General features: G+C 49.6%; 1 protein-coding gene across 1 annotated transcript in view; it reads right to left on the bottom strand.

Moving 5' to 3' along the window:
- Nucleotides 1-2,219: 2,219 nt before the first annotated feature.
- Nucleotides 2,220-25,525, bottom strand: part of LOC147736582 (cobalamin binding intrinsic factor-like) — a 44,745-nt gene continuing 21,439 nt past the window's right edge. The window contains exons 5-9 of the mRNA XM_086953323.1: nt 21,477-21,661; nt 12,394-12,577; nt 12,134-12,278; nt 6,989-7,107; nt 2,220-3,901 (exon numbers count right to left, since the gene is read on the bottom strand). Of these exons, the coding sequence (XP_086809449.1) occupies nt 3,840-3,901; nt 6,989-7,107; nt 12,134-12,278; nt 12,394-12,577; nt 21,477-21,661 (695 nt within the window). The 3' untranslated portion in view covers nt 2,220-3,839. The remainder of the gene's footprint in view (nt 3,902-6,988; nt 7,108-12,133; nt 12,279-12,393; nt 12,578-21,476; nt 21,662-25,525) is intronic.

Consider the following 25,525-nt stretch of genomic DNA (forward strand, 5'->3'; position numbering starts at 1 on the left):
TCCAGCACTGTGTCAACATGGCCTATCTCTAACATGCTGCGTCACACCATACGCCTGCTTCAAGCAGGCGCAAAGATTTGATGCAGTGGCTTCGGAAAAGTGACAGAGTGAAATCTTGTAGATTTCACTGCGCCACTTTTCCGAGGCTTTCCTCTGACGAAACGCCCACCCTGCGCCAGAACGCCCACATGAAACCTGACACAGGTTTCATGTGGCGCTGGGCTTTACAACGTGAGACATCTGCCTAGATGCGTCACGTTGTAAACGTGGCGTATGGTTTACACCGCCGCTGCGTCACAAAAGTGACGCAACTGTGGTGTAAAAGTATCATAAGGGGCTTGTTAATCTGCCCCTTAGTTTTTTCTGTCATCCTGCCAAAATATTGTGGACAAATATTAACTACCGCTATAAAAGGGAGGTAAGTAGAGACTTATTGTTCTTTACTGCACATTTAGATTTCTTGACCATATATATATACATTTTCAAGGTCCCTATAAATGGGGGGGGGGGTGCAGGGAACAAAGCCCCCTTCAGGCTGCCTTCTGAACACTGGGCTGGTCCAGGGACAGGATTTTACTTCTTCAAGGCGCTGGGGAGGGCCAGGGCCCCCCCTCTCTCCCTCCTTCCAAGGTAGGAGGACCGAGGTACTCCAGTACAGTCAACAGCCGCACATAGCTCTACATGCATCTACCTCACCAGCTGCTGTACCTCAGGATCTATCTCGAACCCTGGGGTCTGCCTCCGCCGCCCAGACACCAACGCATCCAGAGTGAGTGGTTGTGGTTCCTGGTCGGCAGGGTTTATGGAGCGGGAGTATGGCTTGAGGAGATGTGCGTCGTCGGGACTGCGCACTACACTGGACGTGCCCTGCCATCTCCCGGCCAAGATACACCTTTACAGCGTCCGTGGACAGCTCCTGATAACTAGCAAGTCCTGGTAACTATCAACTCCTGCTAACTATCAACTCCTGCTAACTATCAACTCCTGGTAACTAGCAACTCCTGGTAACTAGCAACTCCTGCTAACTAGCAACTCCTGGTAACTAGCAACTCCTGCTAACTAGCAACTCCTGGTAACTAGCAACTCCTGGTAACTAGCGACTCCTGGTAACTAGCAACTCCTGGTAACTAGCAACTCCTGCTAACTAGCAACTCCTGCTAACTAGCAACTCCTGGTAACTAGCAACTCCTGGTAACTAGCAAGCAACTCCAGCTAACTAGCAACTCCTGGTAACTAGCAACTCCTGCTAACTAGCAACTCCTGGTAACTAGCAACTCCTGCTAACTAGCAACTCCTGGTAACTAGCAACTCCTGGTAACTAGCAACTCCTGCTAACTAGCAACTCCTGCTAACTAGCAACTCCTGGTAACTAGCAACTCCTGCTAACTAGCAACTCCTGGTAACTAGCAACTCCTGGTAACTAGCAACTCCTGCTAACTAGCAACTCCTGCTAACTAGCAACTCCTGGTAACCAGCGACTCCTGGTAACCAGCGACTCCTGGTAACCAGCGACTCCTGGTAACCAGCGACTCCTGGTAACCAGCAACTCCTGCTAACTAGCAACTCCTGCTAACTAGCAACTCCTGGTAACCAGCGACTCCTGGTAACCAGCGACTCCTGGTAACCAGCGACTCCTGGTAACCAGCGACTCCTGGTAACTAGCACGCCCTGCGATGCAGGTACTCCAGGTAACTAGCACCAATCATGCCCCGGCCAATAATTTCATATAGTTTACTTCTATCAAATAACGAAAATAGCAATGTTTGCCTGGCTCATGAATCTTCAAACCGCTGGGCCTGTGTGACGTGATCTGATGCGATTGGTTTTTATTTTAAGTATGCCACTGTAACGTTGTGTTCAATGAGTTTGCTGTGTTCTCCTGTTCTGCATCTCTTGTTTCTACGTCCATATTTACATCCTCGACCATTTGTTTCGGAAAGTTCAAGTGTGATCCTGAGGTGCGGAGCAGCCATTTTCTGTCTGAAACAAGGTCCTCCTACAGGGGTGTCCAACACAGGTACAGGAGGGCTACACCTATGAGGATCCGCGGATGAGTCTAAATGAAATGAGTTGCATAGCTAGGGGTTATCCTGGAAATAGAGCCAGATCCGTGGGCCTGCGCGGGAGACCCCTGGTCTAGAAGGAGAGGAGTGTTAGAGATGGACAGACCAATCCCCTAAGTCCAAGATGAGAGAGTGGATGGAATAAACATTCACACATTTCTTGCATTTCAAGGGATCTTTATTGTTCAGAAGGGTGCACAACCATGCAGTGACGTCAGCAGATGGGCACAGGAAGCCAGAGGGTGTGATGGAGTGAGGTCTTTGGAAAATGGCCAGGAATGGCTCAGGCAGGATGGAGTGAGGTCTTCGGTAGAAGGGCACAACCATGTGTTGCGTGATGGAGTAATATCTTTGGAAGAGAGTTAGGAGCGCTTTTGGTGAACAGAGTAAGGTCTTTGGAAGAGAGTCATCTGCGCCTCAGGCGTGATGGAGTGAGGTCTGCGGAGGAGGTACAGGAACCCCTCTGGCAGGGTAGAATCAGGTCGTTTGAATTGGGATAGAACCCTCTGTTAAAAGTAAAATTCAAGCAGAACGAAAGAGGGGGGCATATGGCAAAGACTAAATGGGCAAGAAAATGGACGAAATAAAGAAGAACTGAAAACGTGGAGGAGAAATGTGTGGGGACAAAGAGTGCAGCGGACTCTCCGTTCAGTGTCAGGGCGCTGCAGGTGGGGCGGGGGGAGGCAGGAGGTAAAAGGGTGAACGAGGAGAGGGTAGGAAAAGGCTGTACTGAATGGAGGAGGGGAGTAGCGTTGGGCAGAGGGTGGAAGGTTGAACAGGAAATGACAACTGTGTGATTGAAGAAGTGAAATATAAGGGATTATTTAACTAATGACTCTAATTAATCAATTAACTGATTTACTAATTAGGACATGGGGTAAACCATACGTGGAGGCTTGCGCCTCACACTGAAGAAACACTAGTCATGGAAGAGGTGTGGCGCAGCGGCCAGGGTGCCTGACTCCGGAGCACAGGGTTCACAGTTCGATCCTCAGCTCCTGTGGCAGGTTAGCCCAGCACCATGTGACTCTGGGCAATAGCTTGCTTAATCTTCCCAAGAGCCCCCAGCGCCGGGACATAACTTCAGAGGTAGCTGTGCGCTTTACAAATACTGGTATTTCATTTAATTTCATTGACTTGCTTAAGAATGAGAGATTTGGTAGTTACAAGATGCACAATGCTGTGTCCATCTGAAGGGCAGTGGGTTGCCTTGGTGGATGTTGCAGAGTGCGCGCTCCACAGTTGTGTAACCTGAATCACAAAATGGCGTCCACCCAGTGACATGGGTTTTCAGTGGACACAAAGAGAGACATTTTGCGTGGGTCAGATGGGAGGTTTTTTTCTCTGACTACAGGAGAAAATGGAGAAGTGGGTGAGGGCACTGCCAACCGCTGCAGTTTGGGTGCCCAGTGTCTTTGAGGATTGTACAGTGTCCTCACACCTGTGGCTTTAAGAATCAGGCAATCAGTGAGAGAGTGAGAAACAGGGAGAGACTGAGAGTGGAAGATTTGATGAGAAGGATGAAGAAGAATAGAATAGAAATTACTGAAGGTGGCGCGGTGTGCACCTGGTCATAACCAGAGAGAAGGTGGAAAGCTAAGGCGCAGGATGAGAAATGGAGAGAATGAGGGAGTGGGGTGGGGCGGCAAGTGGGAAGCAGTGGTAGGTAGTAGAGATGGCACTCTGAAGATGGTTGACAGCATATGACACTGTTCATCAGCGGAGAGAGGGAAAGATAGCCAGGGCGCCATGAAACCGATGGAGACGGGCACTTCGTCAGTATTTACTGTAGATCGCCTGGATGTGCTCCTTGTTCTTGGGTTTGTAGCTGCCAACACCTGTGGGGAGAAGAGGACACTGGAGTCAGGAGGAGAGGAAGGTTGAGAATCCAACAAGGATGATGAACCAAACAATACATTTCCTGATTGAAGATGTGAAGTGGCAGACAAGGCGCAGAATCCGTGATGAACCAGGGGGACATACAGGTCACTGCTCATGGTTTGGTGCTTTCAATTTTTGAAGCATCTTTTTTAGGTCTTGCCTACAAATAGCTTTAGCTGTATAGAAGACCTCCTGTTATCAATACAGCACACAGAAGTACATATAAGGCGTCTACAGAGAGAGCAAATGGGCATTGAACCAGCCCCCTTTTACAGTGGCCTTCGTGTAATTTTCATGGGTTGTCACTGCTTGGATGTGCCTGACCACCATGTCCACGGAGGATGGTTACATTGTCCTATTATCCCTTTAGGCCATCAAGGAGTAGTTCTAAACACCTGTCGCCACACTCCCTGTATTCACGCATCATTCCACCCTCCTACCTGCCTTTTGCTCTTCTCCTTCCTATCCTGTTGTTTCCTTCGTCCCCCTGTATCCCTTTTCCAGCATCCAAAGCTTTCTCATTCAGGTAATTTCTTCCATCTCCGGTCCATCATGGCTTCTCATCATCACTCCACCACCCCGCCCGTCATCTCCCCCGTCATTGCTGCAGTGCCTCGATGTCTCCTCGACGTTGTTCTGCCTCCCGGCCAGTCGTCGCTCCCTGTTGTTGCTGAACTGCCTGGGGAGGCAGATAGGGCATGGGGGAGTGCTGCTAATTACAGCCACCACCAAGAGCATCCAGCCACAGCAAGCGGGTCAGCTCTCCATGGACGGAGAGCTGTACAAAGGGGAGTCTACGCCCTCTGTTGTGGTTCTTCACTCTGAGAAGGCTTCCTGATCAATGCAGGAGCTTGTGACAGGCGGAGTTCAAACCCACCACCATATGCCCACCACCTTCCTTATTGGCAGTACCGGTGTCTACACTTGGACCCAGTTCTTCTACCCAGCCCTGGTGCTATGCGACTGTGCCAAACTGAACAGGTTCAGCACGGTATGGCATCTAGTCTTCCTGAACTGTATCTCTGATGAACTCCGTAGGAAGCAGACCCACGACCTATGACAGACCCAGGACCTACTGAGCTTCAGGAGACGCCTCAAGACCTGGCTGTTCGAGCAGTAGCAACCTCCCCTTCCACCCCCCCCCCCCCTCCCAGTGCCTTCAGACCCTCACGGGTGAGTAGTGCGCTTTATAAATGATTGATTGATTGAAGCAGAGGCTACCTTTGCACAGTTACAGGAGAAAAGCACATGCTCTCCTTTACCCGCTATTGTGTGTGCTGTTCTCTAACCTAAGCTTGCTTCCTTCCTTCATCGTTGTTGTTCTCTTCTACTTCCCAACTTTCTTTTTTACTCAATGTCAGCGCCGCCTATGTCTATTCTGCAGCCAGCCTACAGCTGAATGTGAAAAGTTAAACTGATGAAACTCTAATAGCTGAAGAGTTCTTGCTGTATTTGGCTATCTTACATCACCTCTGTTACTTCCCCTCTCTTATGGTGCATTTAACTACAAATCTCATGGTAAGATAGTTTCAAAGCAGTAACACCCATTTGTCCTCAAATGGAGTTCTGATTTATTTTGCAAGACAGCAGCCTCCTTTAGTTGTACAAACGGTCAATGTCCATAGTTGAGAACTTTGCACAACAGGAGTAGGATCCTCTGTGCAAATGAACATTTTAGTCCTTGGCGGGATAATGTTTTTGTCCACGGGGAAAGTCCTTCCTCTCCAACCTCAGCAAATCTGGGGTCGATCTGATATTCTTCCCACCCAGAAAGAGGGATTATTCAAACCCGTGTCTGGAATAAAGTTGCAACGATTTACAGGGTCATGAGGGGAATCCTCAGATTTTCTGACCGCCCACAAACATATATGTTTGCGGTCATTCCCATACTTTCTTGAGTGGGATTTATGGCTACAGATATCTCAGCGCGCGTGACAGACACCTCCACTCTCATAAATGGTATCACGCCTGTTAGGAATCCCTTTGCGAATTCTTGGAAGGCGTAGAAAAAGTGAATTTTGTTATAAAAGTATATCTGTTAATAAATGTATCTTTGTGAATGAGACACTGAAAGTGGAAGTATCTACTCATACATGGACCCTCTTTTGGTCCTGTAACTGTTGACTTGCCTAGTTCGTTTAATTCCAACTCTACCGTGTATTCCCGTTGGAGGTCACTGGCGAAGACTCAATGGAACTTTGGTGGTTTTGGAATTCCGGGATGTACTCTCTATTGAGAGCTGTGATCTGGGCAGGTCAACTCATCCCAGCAACAATTCACTTTAGATATGTCTTGGAGAAGACATGTGGCTGCTCTTTATTGTCCGGTTTGATCCCATCTAAGTCGTAGAGAGTAGAGAGGACCATATAACTGTTTGTCTGGTTTAATTTCCTGACTTCTTCAGCTCTGTGTCTGATCCTCAGGGAGATATCACCCCAATGGAGGTCTCTGCAGCAAAAATCATTTACTGTTGATGGGTCTGTAAATCTCCCTGGTGACTATCACAAAGCAGGACCTCGGGATAGAACCCAAACCCTGTTTCCTTTGATTTTATGAACATCTTGTGGATAGACATGACAGATAACAGTTCCTGATTTCAGGGGTGCATGACATAGGTAGATCTCTTGAATGATTCTCATGTGCTGTTCAATGGATGTAGACTTGTCACTGTAGGACTCCCTGGAAATAGAGTCCACAGTCCTGTTATGAGAGTTTGAGAATCCATGGATACATGTCACATGGATATTTGTGCCTGGTTCAGGGATTCATGAGAGGTAGAAACCATTGATAATACCAGGCAATATTTCCCATGTTGGTGAATATAGCATTATATATGGTATTGTGACTGCGGTGCACTATTCCCTGCATAGGCAAATACATTAGGTGCTAGGAACCTCTGAGATCGCCGGCACAGGTTCCTAGGTAGGCGGATCCATGGAACGTTTCCCCACTTGCTGTCACTCAGCCCTTTTTGATGCTGTTGTGAGTTAATATGCTATATCCTAAAGGGCTTATCCCAACCTTACCTTGGAAGCTCTGCTTACCTTGGTCCAGACGCTTCGTCCCACTGAAGAACTGCCAGTAAGTCTTGTCTTTTGAGGATTCTGCGAGGCCATTGATGGAGGTGACGTACACGCCCTGTGCCAATGTATCTGTTTTAAAACTGAAAAACAAGCAAAATGAGGTCAAATGAATGTCTCACTCATGGAACTCACATATGTATCTGGGATGGTGTGAAGCAAGAGTAGATAAAGAGAGTGAGAGTGGCTGGAAGAAAGTAGAGGAGAAAGAAAGAATGAATAAGAGACAAAAAGAGAATAAGGAAGAGAAGTTGGGAGAGACTGAGTAGTGAGAGAGAAAAGTAGTGTTGGAAAAAAGGTAAAGAAAAGAGCAATCAGAGGTAAAACAGTGACAGCTGAGCAGAGACAGAAATAGAGTTTGACAGAGAATAGGAGACGCTGCCAAGAGACACACTCCTGTCAAGGTTCTGAAGTCCCACATGAGTACAAAATCAGCCATTCAAAGGGCTTACAGGATTCCTAGCATAAAGAATTAAAGCGGGTAAAGGTTGAGCACTGTTTAGTTCATTTTTCCACAGGTACAATTACAAGGCTTGTGAATTACTGACAAGGCTGTTGATCCTGTTTTTTTGAAGGGTCAGCATTCTCATGTAAGCCTATCCTAAGGACACCACGACAGGTAGAAATGTTGTGACAAATCTCTTTAAAAACATGAATACAAAATATGGTCAACATCATCCAGGAATATTAAGTCAGGTTTAATGGGCACATTAGATCCTTTCCCATGCTAGCAAATTTGAGATGCTTCCTTCAAATTTGTCTGTGAATGCAGATTTCAGAAGAATTCCCCGTAAGAACAATGGCCATTCGATCTCACAAAATTCCTTCATGGTCCTTCGAGTCTTCAGATCTTACCATGGGCCAGATGTATGCAGCAAGGGTGGCAAAATACTCGTTGCAATATGCAACCAATATTTTTGCAACCAGTGTGGTAATTTGCAAACCAACCTATGAGCTAATAGGTTTGTTTGCAGATTACTGATTCTTAGTGGGTTGCATTTCGACCTGCCTCATGAAAATTAATAAAAGACTTTTTTTGTGGTTCCAAACTGCCCGATTCTGTGAATCATGCCATTTGCAAATACTAAAAATGTTTGAAACATCTGGCCCATATTCCTTTATGGTCATCCCAGCCATCAGATCTCAGAAGTTTCCTTCACAGTCATCCTAGACAGCAGATCTTAGAAGATTCCTTCATGGTCATCCGATCCAGCAGATCTAAGAAGATTCCTTCACAGTCATCCTAGACAGCAGATCTTAGAATGTTCTTCCGTGGATCATCTATTCCTGAAATCTCAGAAGATTCCTGCATAGTCATCCTAGACAGCAGATCTTAGAATGTTCTTCCGTGGATCATCTATCCCTAAAATCTCAGAAGATTCCTTCACAGTCATCCTAGGCAGCAGATCTTAGAATGTTCTTCCGTGGATCATCTATCCCTGAAATCTCAGAAGATTCCTGCATAGTCATCCTAGACAACAGATCTTAGAATGTTCTTCCGTGGATCATCTATCCCTGAAATCTCAGAAGATTCCTTCGAAGTCATCCTAGACAGCAGATCTTAGAATGTTCTTCCGTGGATCATCTATTCCTGAAATCTCAGAAGATTCCTGCATAGTCATCCTAGACAGCAGATCTTAGAATGTTCTTCCGTGGATCATCTATCCCTGAAATCTCAGAAGATTCCTTCACAGTCATCCTAGGCAGCAGATCTTAGAATGTTCTTCCGTGGGTCATCTATCTCTCTGAAGTCTCTGAAAACACACCTTTTTCCATCTTAACACGCTGGATAGCTTCGCATCCGCCTAACGATCTCCGTGATAAGCGCTGGGATGCCCAAGGGTAACCATGCGCTATATAAGACTCAAAATAAAAAATAAAAAATAAATCTCTGAAATCTCAGAAGATTCACGCACAGTCATCCCAACCATCAGATCTCAGAAGATTCCTTCATGGTCATCCGATCCAGCAGATCTAAAAAGATTCCTTTGTGGCCATTCCTCGCCAGTTGACCTAAGTAGATTACTACACAGCCGATGGATTCGATGCTGGTCATCTCTTGATTTGTGTGCCCCTCCCTGGCTGCTGGACTTTTCCATTTACTGCACCCAGGGTCTAAGAACCCTCATTTAATCCATGTGTTACCCACTGCCTTCTCCCACACCCTGATTTCCTGCCCTTCCCTCACCTCTCCTTTTAGTTGTACTGGGCTACATAATGCAGTGTTATCTTTAGAGTGTACTTAAGCCACAGATATTACTTTTATTACATGGGAATGTTATTCTCAAACGACCAGTAAGTAGGCATACGCTCCAGTCCTGGTTCTTTTTTCTGGATCATGAGTGCCTGAGAGGGTACAAGGAGAGTAGGACATGTCCTTTAAAGATAATTGTTTTTCAGATTCTTGGAGCTGATATGGACTGTTGCTGTGTCCTGATATTTTTAACTGGGCTTGGCTGCCCAGTCTGGTGCTCTTACTAAGACCCTCATTACGAGTCCGGGATTTCACCCATAGCGAAAGCTCTGGGTCAAAAAATCACAACTTGCAATTTTTAGGGTCTCACGCCCCGGAATTATCACATCAAAAAACTCCACATGTGATAATTCCAGGTTTGGGAAACATTGTTTGGCCAGTCACAGTTGCTGCAGGGGGGAGAGGCTGAGAGAAGCAGCATTACTCAGCCTTAGGTGGTCCTCTGTAGGTGGGGGGCAGACAATGATTCAACCAGAGGCACTGGTGTGTTCTGCACCCCTTATACACCATTTGACCCCCTCCCTCTACTGGCTCTCCCGCTGACAATTTCCACCTGCTCAGAGCACGTGGAAAATGTTACTGTGGTGTTCCCTGAAATAGGGAAAACTGCCTGCCACATTTTGCAATAATTGTGCTTTTGATCAGTTATTCGATTCAGAAAAGGGGGTGGTGATGAACAGAGTGTCTGAATTAAGCAGACCACTCTTACCCAGTCCAAAGATCAGGGCTGATCCATCACCGTTATTTATCTCACTGCACCATCAGGGCTGATCCATCACCGTTATTTATCTCACTGCACCATCCCAGCTCAGAACCTGGCTATATGCAAATCAGTCTGTCCCTGGCCCAGTGCATCATGGGAACAGGGCAGACTAAACTACCAAGCCAATTCTTCACCAGAAAGGAGACAAGCTACTGAGGACCGGTTTCTGGCATTTCAGCCTTCTTCGGCCCGGCTTGCTTGAATCCTGATGGTGCAGTGAGAAAGGGACTCATGTCTGAGTATACCCTGCCACACCTATAGTGGCCAAAAGCGATTCAGAAAAGGGGGTGGTGATGAACAGAGTGTCTGAATTAAGCAGACTACTCTTACCCAGTCCAAAGATCAGGGCTTGATCCATCACCGTTATGTATCTCACTGCACCATCCCAGCTCAGAACCTGGCTATATGCAAATCAGTCTGTCGCTGGCCCAGTGCATCATGGGAACAGGGCAGACTAAACTACCAAGCCAATTCTTCACCAGAAAGGAGACAAGCTACCGGGGACCGGTTTCTGGCATTTCAGCCTTCTTCGGCCCGGCTTGCTTGAATCCTGATGGTGCAGTGAGAAAGGGACTCATGTCTGAGTATACCCTGCCACACCTATAGTGGCCAAAAACGATTCAGAAAAGGGGGTGGTGATGAACAGAGTGTCTGAATTAGGCAGACCACTCTTACCCAGTCCAAAGATCAGGGCTTGATCCATCACCGGTATTTATCTCACTGCACCATCCCAGCTCAGAACCTGGCTATATGCAAATCAGTCTGTCCCTGGCCCAGTGCATCATGGGAACAGGGCAGACTAAACTACCAAGCCAATTCTTCACCAGAAAGGAGACAAGCTACCGGGGACCGGTTTCTGGCATTTCAGCATTCTTCGGCCCGGCTTGCTTGATTCCTGATGGTGCAGTGAGAAAGGGACTCATGTCTGAGTATACCCTGCCACACCTAAAAAACGGTGATGGATAAAGCCCTGATCTTTAGACTGGGTAAGAGTGGTCTGCTTAATTCAGACACTCTGTTCATCACCACCCCCTTTTCTGAATCATTTTTGTCCACCATAAGCGTGGAAGGGTATACTCAGTCCCTAGCTCATTGCACCATCAGGATTCAAGCAAGCCGGGCCGAAGACGGCTGAAATGCCAGAAACCGGTCCCCGGTAGCTAGTTTCCTTCCCAGTATAAGAATTGGCTTGGTAGTTTGGTCTGCCCTGTTCCCATGATGCACTGGGCCAGGGTCAGACTAACTTGCATATAGCCAAGTTCTGAGCTGGGATGGTGCAGTGAGCTAAAAAACGGTGATGGATCAAGCCCTGATCTTTGGACTGGGTAAGAGTGGTCTGCTTAATTCAGACACTCTGTTCATCACCACCCCCTTTTCTGAATCATTTGATCAGTTATTCTGCATTCCATGGAACAGGCTCTCGATGGCCAGAATCTTTGGTGTGGAGACATTGGCTGGTAAGGTGGATCCTGATCCCGGCATCTCAACACTAAAGTCCATCCAACTCCTAATGTGGGCCTTAAATTAGTTTCTGGATAGGGCTGAAGATCCTCTTCTCTTTGCTTCCCAAATCCTTCCCTTCACGCCTGTGCTACTCTTCTCCATTTTAAATCCTTTGTACTTCTTATTGCTAAACTCTGGAACCATCTTAGTTCAACTACACTTTCATCTGCTTCACTTACCACTCTAGATCCTGAAATACCGTTTCTCATCTGAAGCTCTGACAGGCATATTTCACCCAGGTTATTGACATGTTTCAGCACTAAGAGGTCATTTAGATTAAATCTTCCTTTTTCATAAAAGAGCTATTACACTCTTGGCAGAAATTCCCTAAGAACCAAAGGAGTCATTTAAAAATTGAAATGGGGTACCTAGAGGCCGCCAACATAATAGCCTCGGACATCATAATTTCAGAGACGCTCAGTGTTGAAAGCAAGGGCCTCTAGTACCTATTGAGTTAGATGAAAGCGCAAACTGTTTTAAAAGGAGGTTTTGTGGTGAGAATGAGTGCAGGCCTCTAAGGACCTCGTCCTGAGCCAAAGGCATCCTAAAATTACTCCTGTGCCCTCAATTCTTACTTCATCACCCTTACCTGAACTCTTTTGCATTAATCTCTTGGGCTTTCTCCATCACTCGCAGTAGCACTGACCCTTCAGGCACCATGACCTGGACATGGAACTTGAAACTGTGTCCCAGGAGGTCGTTGATGATGGTGTAATCCACTGTGATGCTGGGAACTGTAGAGAGAAATCAAGAGGCAGACAGTGCTTAGCATGGAGCAGTATGACTTTGGGTACATGCTCAGAGCATGGAGGCCCCTCTGGGTCAAAGCCCCTCAGAGGATCTTCTTACCATTCTCAGGGGCACAGGACTTGCCCACGTCCAGATATGTCTTGCCCTTCAGAAATGGGAGGACCTGCGATGCAGATATTGGGATGGAAAATGTCCCCTGCGGAATCTCGCTCAGGACCTTGGCCAGTGTCTTGGTGCAACTCCAGAGCTCCGGAGGATAGTACTGCCAGGCAGCAATGAGGGCCTGAAGGATGGAAAGAATGATAAATGTACTCTGGAAGAATGAAAGGGGACTAAGAGAGGAGTCCCAGAATGCAAGAGAAGATCGCTGGGAGACAGACCGGGAATGGGAAACAGGAACGACGCTAATAGTATAGAGAAACAGAGAGAAGCATGCACAAGTTAACATAGCAAAAGAAATTAGAAACAGGACACACTTTGATAATAACTACAATATCCTTTTGGGCCTACTCAAATGCCCCATCTCCTTCCTCAAGAACAATCCTAAAATGGTTGAACTTCTTCTTAACAAGAAGATCCCAACTAGGATGCTTCTTGAAATTGGCCTGTAGACTGACGCCAGTCCCCTTGATGTCTCCAGGCAACAATACCATTGTCTGACCCTTAACTGTCATAAAGTGCACTCCATAATGCCAGGGGTCCAATATTACTGGCCAAGCCACTTCTCCAGTCACTGCTACCCTGTAGGTCACTGACAAAGACTTCTGATGTCCTCCAAATTACTGACAGGATTAATGACCGGTCCTCAATCTATCAGTGGCCTTTGACACAGTTGATCACCAAGTGTGGGTTACCAAGCTATCCACACACAGGGGCAGCACCGGCACAGTTATGAACAGGCCCACATTATACCTTTACCACAGGCAGCCATGTGAGCAAAATACCTCCTCGAAGACGCTCCTGCTCCAAGTCAAACCCAGAGCTCCCCAAGGCTCTATTCTCACACCAATGTGCTTCAACAAATCCATGGATCCCTTTTGGTATTAACCAAACATAACAATGCGATTCACAAAAATGGCGGTCAATAAACAACTCTATCACCTACTACCACCAACATGCAGGAAAGACATTGCCTGACACCATCCACTCTGTAGAGCTGAAGGCAACCTAAAATATAATCCAACAGAAAATTAGTTGATTCTCGTTAATTGTAGAAAATCCTGCCCCCATCAAAGCTTGAGTGAAAGCCACCAGCAGGCCAGGTCTGTGGGACTCTAGATCGGCAATGCTTCTATTACTTACCGGTGATGGCGTCACTCTGAGTCCTACTCCCTCAGTTTAATTCATTACAAATGAGGTCTCCCTGTCTTCCTTAGACACCAATTCCATGAAACTTCACTTAATAAAAGTCCTCCCCCCTGCCATACCTCCTGTATGTGAATCAGCTCACAACCAACCCACTAGTCAACTGTTCTACAGTGGGAGGGCAGGAGGGAGGAGGAATTAAAGTGAGGAAGGCCACTACTAGTAAGTAATAGAAGCATCATCTTTACATCTCTCACTTGCTTGAGTTCATTACAAATGAAAGTTAGCAGGCCAACCACATAGATAACTGATCATGGTAAAGAAACATAACACCAGACTTTACTGAACAGAGCATAAACAATCCCCTATCCCCTCACAGAGGAACGAACTGCGTAACCAAAGACATCATTGACACAAGAGACTTATGAAAGTCTATAACACTTAGTAAAGGCAGAAGAGTCAGACCGTGTAGCTGCCCTACAGATTTCAGCTATTGAAGTTTCTTTTAATTTCACCACAGTTGAAGACATACCATAGACCTTCTTCTTCTTCCAATTTCTTCCAAGGACCTCTGAATGCTCATGAGCTGCCCATTGTACCCTCATAGTAGCTAAAGACAATCCCAAGCTTGACCGTTCCTGTAAAAATTCCAGAATCAGCATCAAACCAACAGAGCTAGGATCTCTTCTTTCACACCAGAGAGAAAAAGACCTTCAATCAATCAATCAATACATTTATAGAGCGCGCTACTCACCCGTGAGGGTCTCAAGGCGCTGAAGGAGGGGGGGGGGGGGGGGCTGTCGCTTACTGCTCGAATAGCCAGGTCTTGAGGTGTCTCCTGAAGGTGAGATGGTCCTGGGTCAGTCGTAGGTGTGCCGGGAGGGAGTTCCATGTTTTGGCTGCCAGGTAGGAGAACGATCTTCCTCCGGTGGTGGTTTTGCGGATTCGTGGGACGGTGGCGAGGTTGGCAGAGCAGAGCTGGTGGGTGGGGGTGTAGAACGAGAGGCAGCTGTTGAGGTATTCGGGGCCTTTGTTGTGGAGCGCTTTGTGTGTGTGGGTGAGGAGCCTGAACGTGATCCTCTTGTTGACAGGGAGCCAGTGCAGGTTTCTCAGGTGGGCGGCTATGTGGCTGTGGCGGGGGATGTCGAGGATGAGTCGTGCGGAGGCGTTCTGTATGTGCTGTAGTTGTTTCTGAAGTTTGGCTGTGGTTCCTGCGTATAGGGCGTTTCCGTAGTCCAGTCAGCTGGTAACGAGGGCTTGGGTGACGGTCTTTCTGGTTTCGGTGGGGATCCACCGGAAGATTTTTCGGAGCATGTGCAGGGTGTTGAAGCAAAATGATGAGATGGCGTTGACTTGCTTGGTCATCGTGAGGGAGGAGTCCAGGATGAATCCCAGGTTGTGTGCGTGGTCCGTGGGTGTTGGTGCGGAGCCAAGTGCTGTGGGCCACCAGGTGTCGTCCCAGGCCGATGAGGATTGTCCGAGGATAAGGACCTCCGTCTTGTCTGAGTTCAGTTTCAGGCGACTGAGCTTCATCCATTCTGTGACGTCTTTCATTCCTTCCTGGAGGTTGGTTTTGGCTGTGGCTGGGTCTTTGGTGAGGGAGAGTATCAGTTGGGTGTCGTCGGCATAGGAGATGATGTTGATGTTGTGTTTGCGTGCGATGGCGGCGAGGGGGCTCATGTAGATATTGAAGAGGGTAGGGCTAAGCGAGGAGCCTTGGGGTACGCCGCAGACGATCTCGGTGGCTTCTGAGCGGAAGGGAAGGAGGCGGACTCTCTGGGTTCTGTCGGAGAAGAATGTGGTAATCCAGTCTAAGGCCTTTCCTTGGATCCCGGTGTGAAAGAGGCGGGTTATTAGGGTGCGATGGCAGACGGTGGCGAAGGCTGCCGAGAGGTCTAGGAAGATGAGAGCGGTTGTTTCTCTGTTGTCCATCAGGGTCCTGATGTCATCTGTGACTGCGATGAGGGCGGTCTCGTGGTGTGGTTGGCTCGAAATCCGGACTGGGATGGGTCGAGCAAATTGTTTGCCTCAAGGAACGCAGTCAGCTGTTTGTTGACGGTCTTCTCGATGACTTTAGCCGGGAAGGGAAGATGAGAGATGGGGCGGAAGTTCTTGAGGTCTTTGGGGTCTGCTGTAGGTTTCTTTAGGAGGGCGTTGATTTCTGCGTGCATCCAGCTCTCAGGGAAGGTGGCTGACGTGAAGGATTTGTTTATGACGTTCCGGAGATAGGGTGCGATGATGGTGTCGGCTTTGTTGAAGATATGGTGGGGGCATGGGTCAGAGGGGGAGTGGATGGAGTTCATGACGTTGGTGGTGTCTTCGGTGCTGGTGGGGATCCAGGCGCTGAGGGTGTTGGTGGGGGTTGTTGGTTTGGTGACTGGAGACGGAGTCTGGGGTCCGAAGCTGTTGTGTATATCTACGATCTTTCGCTGAAAGAACGTTGCGAGGGAGTTGCAGAGGTCTTGCGACGGTGTGTTGTTGTTGCTGGCGCTGGGGTTGGAGAGCTCTTTGACGATGTTGAAGAGTTCCTTGCTGTTGTGGGTGCTGTTGTCCAGCCGCTCTTTGAACAATGTCTTTTTGGTGGTGTGGATCATGTTTTCTGTTGTCCGTTCTTGGCACCAGGTTTTTTCGAGGGTGCGGCAGGAGTTCTTTGAGTCTTTGAGGGCATCTGTGAACCACTGGGTTTTCCTGTTTCCGGTCTTGCCTGGGTGGTTCTTTAGTGGAGCGAGGTCATCGGCGCATTTGGTGATCCACTGTGCGAGGTTGTGGGCAGCGTCGTTGATGTCGGCGGTGAGGGTTGGCGGGTTCTAGTTCAGTGATGCGAGGAGCTGGTCTGTGGTGATTTTGCTCCAGCATCTGCAGGGGATTTGTTGCGTGCAGTGATGGGATGTAGTCTTTTTGAAGGTGAAGTGGATGCATCTGTGGTCGGTCCAGTGTAGTCCGGTGGAGTGGCTGAAGGAGACGTGGTTGCTGGCGGAGAAGATGGGGTCAAGCGTGTGGCCAGCAAGGTGGGTGGGGGTGTTCACCAGTTGTTTGAGTCAGAGGTTGGCAAGGTTGTCAAGCAGGGTGGTGGTGTTGTTGTCGTCGTTTTTCCCCAGGTGGAAGTTCAGGTCCCCTAGGAGGATGTATTCTGGTGAGGCTATGGCATGCGGGGTGACGAAGTCGGCGATGGCTTCGCTGAATTGTGTGCGTGGTCCCGGGGGTCTGTAGATGAGCATTCCTCTGAGGGTGGTCTTGGGGTCGGTGTGAATCTGGAAGTGTAGGTGTTCGGCGGCAGGGAGTGTGTCTTCGGCGTTGGTCATGATGTTGATGGTCTTTTTGTAGATGATGGCGATTCCTCCTCCGGTTTAGTTGATGCGGTCCTTCCGGGTGATCTTGTAGCCGTCCGGGATAGCTATGGCGATGTCGGGGTCCGAGGAAGCGTTCATCCAGGTTTCCGTGAGGAAGGCGACGTCTGGTGCTGTTGTGTCGAGGAGGTCCCAGAGTTCGATGGCGTGCTTGTGGACGGAGCGGGTGTTGAGGAGGATGTACTTGAGGTGGTTGTTGTTGATGTTAGGTCCGGGCGGTGGTCTGCAGGTTCGGAGGCAGGTGAATTTGCAGGCTTGACAGGTGAAGGGTCCGCGTGTTCGCTTCGGGGTGGCTAGGTAGCAGGCGGGTGGTCGTCCAAGGTTGTGGGCGTTGAGGGCGGCGGTGTCGTATCTCAGTTGAGGTCCTTTTCTCCGTCCGGGGCCAGGGGTTCTGGCGTTCGGCGTGGTCCAGGCGCGGACGGGCGCAGACGGGCTTGCCTTGGGCATGCCCGTTGCGTATGTGGGGCTGTGGGAGGGAGGAGCAGCTGGGAGGCGGGAGCGGGGTGGCGAATGGGAACAGCGGGGGCGGGCCGCAGGGGCACAGCGGCGGGATAATGGCACAGAGGGAGGCGGGGGCGAAAGGACGCAGGAGCAAAAACGGGGGAAGGGGGCTCAAGGGCACAGAAAGCAAAATCGAAGGGAAGGGGGCTCAAGGGCACAGAAAGCAAAAACGAAGGGAAGGGGGTACAGGGCACAGAAGCAAAATGAGGAAAGGGGGCTCAAGGACACAACACAGCAGTACAGGGGAAAGCGAGATGCATTTGGCAAGGGCTCACGCAGCAACAGGCAGAGGGAGCAGGCTACAGCAGGCTACAGCAGGCTACAGCGTCACCGGAGGTCCGTGTGGCGGCTGGGGGGGGGCGACCTACCTGTGGACAGGTCAAGGGTCGCCTATTATATGATGTCAAAGGTAACAATGTCCTAAAGCCTTGTCTCCTTGGCTCTTTCCTCTCCACATGCAAGCTGTCAGGTAGAGTTTCCTGAGGGTTTCTTATCTGAGGACTGGGAACTCAAGAGGGAATGGAAATATTGGAAATCAAAACAGAAAACCAATTCAACATTTTCATCAAGTGGTTGTATTTCACTCCCAATGGGTTTTATCAATACTCTGGTGCCTTCGGACAAGCCGCATCGCATAGGAAATATTACCGGTCTTTTATATAAGGTTTCAAATACAATCCCTTGATGAAAATTTTGAATTTACATTGGATAGAGGACTTATTGACCAGCCGGGTCGGAATTATAACCGGCGGAGAGGTGACTGAATGTAGGACATAAAGAGCCAGACATCTCTGAAGAAGTCGTGGGGTAATCCCCATATGATGAAACACGTGTTGGCTGGGCATTGTTGAATTAAAGACAAAAAAAAGACAAAAAAGACATTACTCATTTTTGATCTTCTGCTCCTACTGTATGATGAACTTTCATTGAATATTAGAGCGTGTGCATAGGATAAGAATTAATGATTTGACTGGCCCTTGCGTCCAGCATTTGGAGGGTCTAGGGTGTTTTCCCTCACCTGTTGCACCGCATAGATAACGGAGAGTGAACACTGACGCTAACTTGATAGACGTCAATTTTCCTAGCGAATGACACCCCCTAAGCCCAAGTAACATAAAATTACTATGCAGCATATGCCTGTAATGCTATGCAAAACATGTATGAAACCTCAACCTCTCAACCCACTAGTGCACAAACAAATCCTAGCTTTGAATCTAAGTCAAAATAATTCACGCATCCATTATCTACGATGAAAAGTATATGTCCTTCTCGTGCTCGATGGTCAAAGCTTTAGCTATTTCAAGACTGGTCAAGGGAGACTCCATGTGGACCAGACCCTCAGAACCATGATCGCCCCTCTGGAGGGTGCCCAAAATAGGATAGGTCGAGCACATCCGACATTCTCTGCTCATGCTGCTGGTACTTTGCAAACCCTTTTAATACTTTTGTACTTGATATGTTGAATAGTCAACAACTGCAAGTGGTCCATACTGGGAAGACCTCTGCAAGAGAAGGGGGAGGTAAGCCCCACATGTAATTGTTCCTTACAACTGCCTCAAAATACCATTTTATGTAGAGGTCATTGTCAAATTCTTCCCCCAGGCCACCACCAATCAATGAAAAATAACCTTGCTGATTATGTTGAACGGCGTACCAAGTAACCAAGGGAGATGTCCTTCTTGCAAAGGTGAGTCTGCTAAGTGAAAGTTGAGGGGATTGTGAGCAAACGTTGAGGACAGAGAGTTGAGAGGCAAGGAACTCTGATTAGTGACAGGGTGTGGGTCCTAGGCATACAGTGAGGTGAATAAGTTACCTTAAGTGTGCAATATGTGCAACATAGATAGGCTAGGTTTAAACCAATATTAACTGATACAACTCCACTGAAAAGGAAACAACCCTTATCAGTGTAAACATATCAACACTGATAAACATCTGCAGAACCACAAACCAAAATGCCATTCAAAGAAAGGAAATTAGTTATTTGTATTACTTCCTGAAGGGGCCAACACGATGTAACTTTGTTAGGCAAGGTAGCAGTAAGAAAGACTGGCTTAAGATTAATCTGCTTCCGTTTTGTTGTTTTAGGGATATCACTAAAATATTGTTTCTTCTTCCTTTTGTTTTGTGCAGTTTTGTGTACTTGGATTAAAGGTGCAGGGTTTAGAAGTATGTTTTAGGTCTGATCTAATTTTTTTTATACACTGTAGGGAATATGGGACTATTAAAATCAGATATTTTTACAGTGTTTTAATCCTTTCAATAACTTGTGAAACAGCTGCCCCATAAGAATCATGGCCAAAATTTACTATCACAGTTACCCACAGACACAGACCATTACCCTTGTCTAATAAGTTAGTATATTTATATCAGTCAACTGCCAAACAAGCCAGGCTTTAACCCCTTCCATGCTGCTGTCGGCCATTGGCCGACGGCAGCACTACCTCCCCAGTGCTGCCGTCGGCCAATGGCCGACGCGGCCACGCCCGGTTGGCGGAAGTGCAGCACCTCCACAAAATCGCGGCCGCAGTAAACGTGTTAAACATTCAATGCACAGTGTAGTGACAGGTATCTGTAAAAAGAGTGCTGTCACCATGTACATGAGATACTGGTGAAAACATGATACAGGACACCTGGCGTAACAAAAGTTGAGGGGGGCTCCCCTTCAAGGTACATGAAGGGGCCCCCACTCCATATTTAATATGGAGCTCAATGGCCTGAGTACTGTGCTGAGGGGGCCCCCTGCAGCTCAGCCCCCCCCCCCCGCACAGTGGCGGCTTCGGGGGCCTGTGTTAGGCCAGTGAGCAGGACTTTCCACATAACAAAATTCATAGCTACAAGATATCCCATTATTGTGTGGGAGAACCTCACTAATCCTATCTTTTTACCTAACTGCATTTTATTGCAGGAGTTTTTGAGACCATGGTTACAATGCTAACAGCAAGATTTCAAGTCCCAGAATACAATGTGATGTGTGTTACAAGGTCCGGACTGACTTAAGCTGAGTCATTGGAAGACTCTACAGCTATGAATTTCCACAAAGCAGTGGTTCCATCTTTTGGTAGTCAAGCAAGGAGTGCAGAAAAGCAATGACAAGCATGCTCAAAGCATTAGGTTTCAGGTGCCTCAGACCATAGGCCTACAAATTGATTGGGTGTAATTCAAAATTGTAGTAGTTTTACAAGGTACTGTGCTGTTAGCAGGGGTGACCACCCTTACTGCATCATAATATTCAGTAAGGAGGTGGTGAATGACCCCCAACTGTGTGAAGGAATTTCTTTATTAAAACTTTTGAAATTATCACTCTTGCTTTTTTAATTCATGAATAGTCCGGTAAACCAGACCAATGCATGATAGAGTGAGTGTGAGAGGTAAGGCGATGTGAGAGAGGGTAATGGGATGTGAGGGTAAGTGACAGTGCCATGCACAGACATTCTATGATCAAAACAGTCTAACAAAAGTCTGTTGGACATACTGCCCATGTCAGGACACTACATACGATGCGTTACTTCTCCTTTAAATTAAATATGTGATTTGTAATAATCACTTCCAAATAACAATGTGTTTTGTAAACACTGGAAAAACACAGGACTTGAGTCACAGAGAGTCTCCGCTCTCGGGTTGGTAGGCTCCGCAGTCGTGGCGGCGGCGCTGCTCGCATGTCGGGATCACCTCAATGGGAAAGTGGAGTGGGGAGATCCCGCCGCAGGTGTAGAACCTCCACTGAGTGTGGAGGCTCTTAGTGTATCAGCCCTCAGTGTTTGTCTATTTTGGGGGTTAGGTCACTGAATAAGCTCTAATAAACTTTGATTTTAGAAGGTTTGGAAAAACCGAGAAAACACAACTGAAATCCACAAAAAATAAACACCGAAAACAGGACAGCCCACAATTAGACAAGGGACACCAAAATAGAAGCACTGGTGCGTCGAGAAGAGAAAGAAAGAGATTAGGAGAGAAGAACAAGGTAAAGAAAAGAGAGAACCTGAAGGGAATAGAAAATAATATTTGAAAATGAGTCCGGCCTGCCCCCACCTGTGCAGCTAAGCCAGTGCTGTAAATGTTCCCTATGGTACCATCACTCTGCTGCTGTTCCAGGATATTCTTCTTCAGTATGATCCCAATTGTATCCTCCAGGAAGAAGTCTGATTTGGCCATGTCTGCCTTCGCTTTCATGCCAGACAAGCAGGTGAGAGCCAGCACCGCCACAGCCCCGGTGTCTGCAGATCCATCGGACAAGTGACGCGAAGGATGGTGAGAGAGAGATCCACCATGGTAAGAAAAAGGAAAAGACACTTTTTATATTTAATCCTGGACTAGTGAGATCAAAAACACAGACTGGTGCGGTGCCCTGTCGCACCAGTCCCCTCAGGACCTACTTCATGGTGGACAAAGCACGCCAAAGGCAAGCCTGTCTGCGCCTGTTCATGCTTGGACTGTGCCCAGTGCCAGAAACCCTGTCCCCCCGACTGACTACTGTCCAGCTGTTCTCCCTTGTGCCTTGAACCCCAGACATCCCACCATCTTTTGGCGGCACACAAAACCACACAACACAAAAGGAGCCTTCACCTGCTCCCTCTGCTGCTTTACCTAGAGCATTGCACCTAGAACACCAACTATGAGCATATCCACTATGCTAGTTTAGGACACCCCCCATGCCGCACGGCCACCAGCTGCTGCGTGTGCCTCCCGCCTGCCTGCCTCGCTGCCCCGGCCGCCGCCGTGTGACCACGCCCCCTGCCACCGAGCGGCGTGGTCTCCTACGGTCTAGCGCTGTGCTCGCCTGACCTGCAGGCTCCTGTACCCCGTTCTCTTGCTGTGTGCCCCTCTGCCTGTTGAGCTATTTCGCTCATTTGTATTGTATTGTGATTTTGTATTTTCGTCTGTTTCTCGCTCCCCCCGGTCTCCTCCCTACCCGCTCCCCGCTTCCTGCCACCGCCGCTAACCATGCCCCCTTTTTCTTTCTGTACCCTCCCCGGTCCCGCCTCCCCGAACGCGCAGCGGTCACGCGCAGCGGGAGCGTCGATTGTGTGCCGAAGGCGCCCCAAAAGCAAGCCCGTCTGCGCCCGTCCGCGCCTGGACCGCGCCCAGCGCCCGAACCCCTGGCCCCCACCGACGGAAGACGACCCGACTGTCCTACGACGCCACCGAACTCATCGCACTCAACACCGGCGGGATCCCTGGATGCTACCGAGCCACTCCGAGGCGCACCCACGGACCCTTCAGCTGCCACGCCTGCAAGTTCACCTGCATCCGGACCTGCCCCGCACCAGCACCCGCCAAGCCGAACACCAGCAGCAACCACCTCAAGTGCATCCTGCTCAACACCCGCTCCATCCACAGGCACGCCATCGAGCTCTGGAACCTCCTCGACACCACAGCTCCTGACGTTGCCTTCCTCATGGAGACCTGGATGAACGACTCCTCAGCACCCGACATCGCCATCGCCATCCCAGAGGGATACAAGATCACCCGAAGACACCGCGTCAAACATACGGGAGGAGGCATCGCCATCATCCACAGGGACACCATCCACATCACGACCAACACCGACGACACCCTGGCAACCGCCGAACACCTGCACTTCCAGATCCGCACCGACCCGAACACCACCCTCAGAGGCACCCTGATCTACCGACCCCCGGGACCACGCACACAATTCAGTGAGGACATCGCCGACTTCGTCAGCCCGCATGCCCTCCCCTCCACTGACTACATCCTCCTGGGGGACCTCAACTTCCACCTAGAGAACAACAATGACCGCAACACCATCACCCTGCTCGCCAACCTCGCCAACCTCGCCAACCTCAGACTCAAGCAGCTGGTGTCCACCCCCACCCACCTCGCCGGACACACACTTCACGCCGTCTTCTCATCCAGCAAAGACATCGCCTTCAGCCACGCCACTACACTCCACTGGACGGACCACAGCTGCGTCCACTTCACCTTCTGAAGAACGACGATCCACCACCACCAGCAACAGGCTGCTCGAAGAAGCTGGAACAAGATCACAGCCGACCAGCTCGCCGCTTCCCTGAGCCAGCACCCTCCCGCCAGCTCTGCGAACCCCAGCCAGGCTGCCGACAACCTCACGAAGTGGATCAGCAACTGCGCGGACAAACTCGCCCCACTGAGGACCCCGCCCAGCAGACCCGGCAGCAAGAAGGCCCCATGGTTCACCGACGAACTCAAGAGCTCCAAGAAGAATTGCCGAGCCCTCGAGAAATCCTGAAGAAAGGAACCAACACCGGACAACATGACCGCCCTCAAGCTTGCCACCCGGAAGCACCACCAACTGATCTGCGCCACCAAGAAAACTGCATTCAAGGACCGGCTGGACAACAACGCACACAATTGCAAGGAACTCTTCAACATCGTGAAAGAGCTCTCCAACCCCAACGCCGGAAACAACGACATCACCCCATCGCAAGACCTCTGCAATTCCCTCACCTCCTACTTCCACAACAAGATCGCGGACATTCACAACAGCTTCAGCACTCAACCGACGCACGCCACGACCGAACCACCGCCCCCCACCACCACCCTCTGCGCCTGGACTCCGATCAGCACTGAAGACACCGTCCGCACGATGAACTCCATCCACTCCGGATCTCCGACCGACCCCTGCCCTCACCACGTCTTCAACAAGGCCGACGCTGTCATCGCACCCCACCTGCGGGACATCATCAACACCTCCTTCGACACCGCCACCTTCCCGGAGAGCTGGAAGCACGCCGAACTCAGCGCCCTACTCAAGAAACCTACAGCGGACCCCACCGAACTCAAGAATTACCGCCCCATCTCGCTCCTCCCGTTCCCAGCCAAAGTCATCGAGAAGACCGTCAACAAACAGCTGGCCGCCTTCCTCGAGACAAATGGATCCCTCAACGCCTCATACTCTGGCTTCCGATCCAACCACAGCACCGAGACCGCCCTCATCGCTGCCACCAATGACATCCGAGCCCTGATGGACAACGGAGAAACAGCGGCCCTGATCCTCCTAGACCTCTCCGCGGCATTCGACACTGTTTGCCACCGCACCCTAGTGCAGCGCCTCAGCAACGTCGGAATCCAGGAGAAGGCACTGGAATGGATCATCTCCTTCCTCGACGGAAGAACACAGAGAGTCCGTCTACCACCGTACAAGTCAGAGGCCACCGAAGTCATCTGCGGCGTCCCTCAAGGATCCTCGCTGAGCCCCACCCTCTTCAACGTCTACATGAGCCCCCTCGCGGCCATCGCACGCCAACACAACCTCAACATCATCTCCTACGCTGACGACACCCAGCTGATCCTCTCCCTGACCAACGACCCCGCCGCCGCCAGAGCCAACCTTCACGAAGGGATGAAAGACGTAGCCGAGTGGATGACGACCAGCCGCCTGAAACTGAACTCAGACAAGACGGAAGTCCTCATCCTGGGTTCCTCGCCCTCCGCCTGGGATGACTCCTGGTGGCGCCCTGGGCACCGCACCCAAACCGACAGACCACGCACGCAACCTGGGCTTCATCTTGGACTCCTCCCTCACCATGACCAGACAAGTCAACGCCGTCTCCTCGTCATGCTTCAAAATCCTGCGCATGCTACGGAAGATCTTCCGGTGGATCCCCACCGAGACCAGGAAGACGGTCACCCAGGCCCTCGTCACCAGCCGACTGGACTACGGCAACGCCCTCTACGCCGGAACCACCGCCAAGCTCCAGAAGAGACTCCAGCGGATCCAGAACGCCTCAGCCAGACTCATCCTCGACATCCCACGACACAGCCACATCTCCGGACATCTGAAAGACCTGCATCGGCTCCCCGTCAACAAAAGAATCACCTTCCGTCTCCTCACCCATGCACACAAAGCCCTACACGATCAAGACCCGAGCTACCTCAACAACCGCATCAACTTCTACGCTCCCAAACGTCATCTCCGATCAGCCAGCCACGCCCTCGCCGCCGCCCCCCGCATCCGAAGAACGACAACAGGAGGAAGGTCCTTCTCCTACCTGGCCGCCAAGACCTGGAACTCCCTCCCGACCGACCTGCGCCTGACCCAAGACCACCTCTCCTTCAGGAAGAAGCTCAAGACCTGGCTA

The sequence above is a fragment of the Lissotriton vulgaris genome, chromosome 1_2 (genome assembly GCF_964263255.1).
Source record: "Lissotriton vulgaris chromosome 1_2, aLisVul1.2, whole genome shotgun sequence".
NCBI classification, from domain to species: Eukaryota; Metazoa; Chordata; class Amphibia; order Caudata; family Salamandridae; genus Lissotriton; species Lissotriton vulgaris.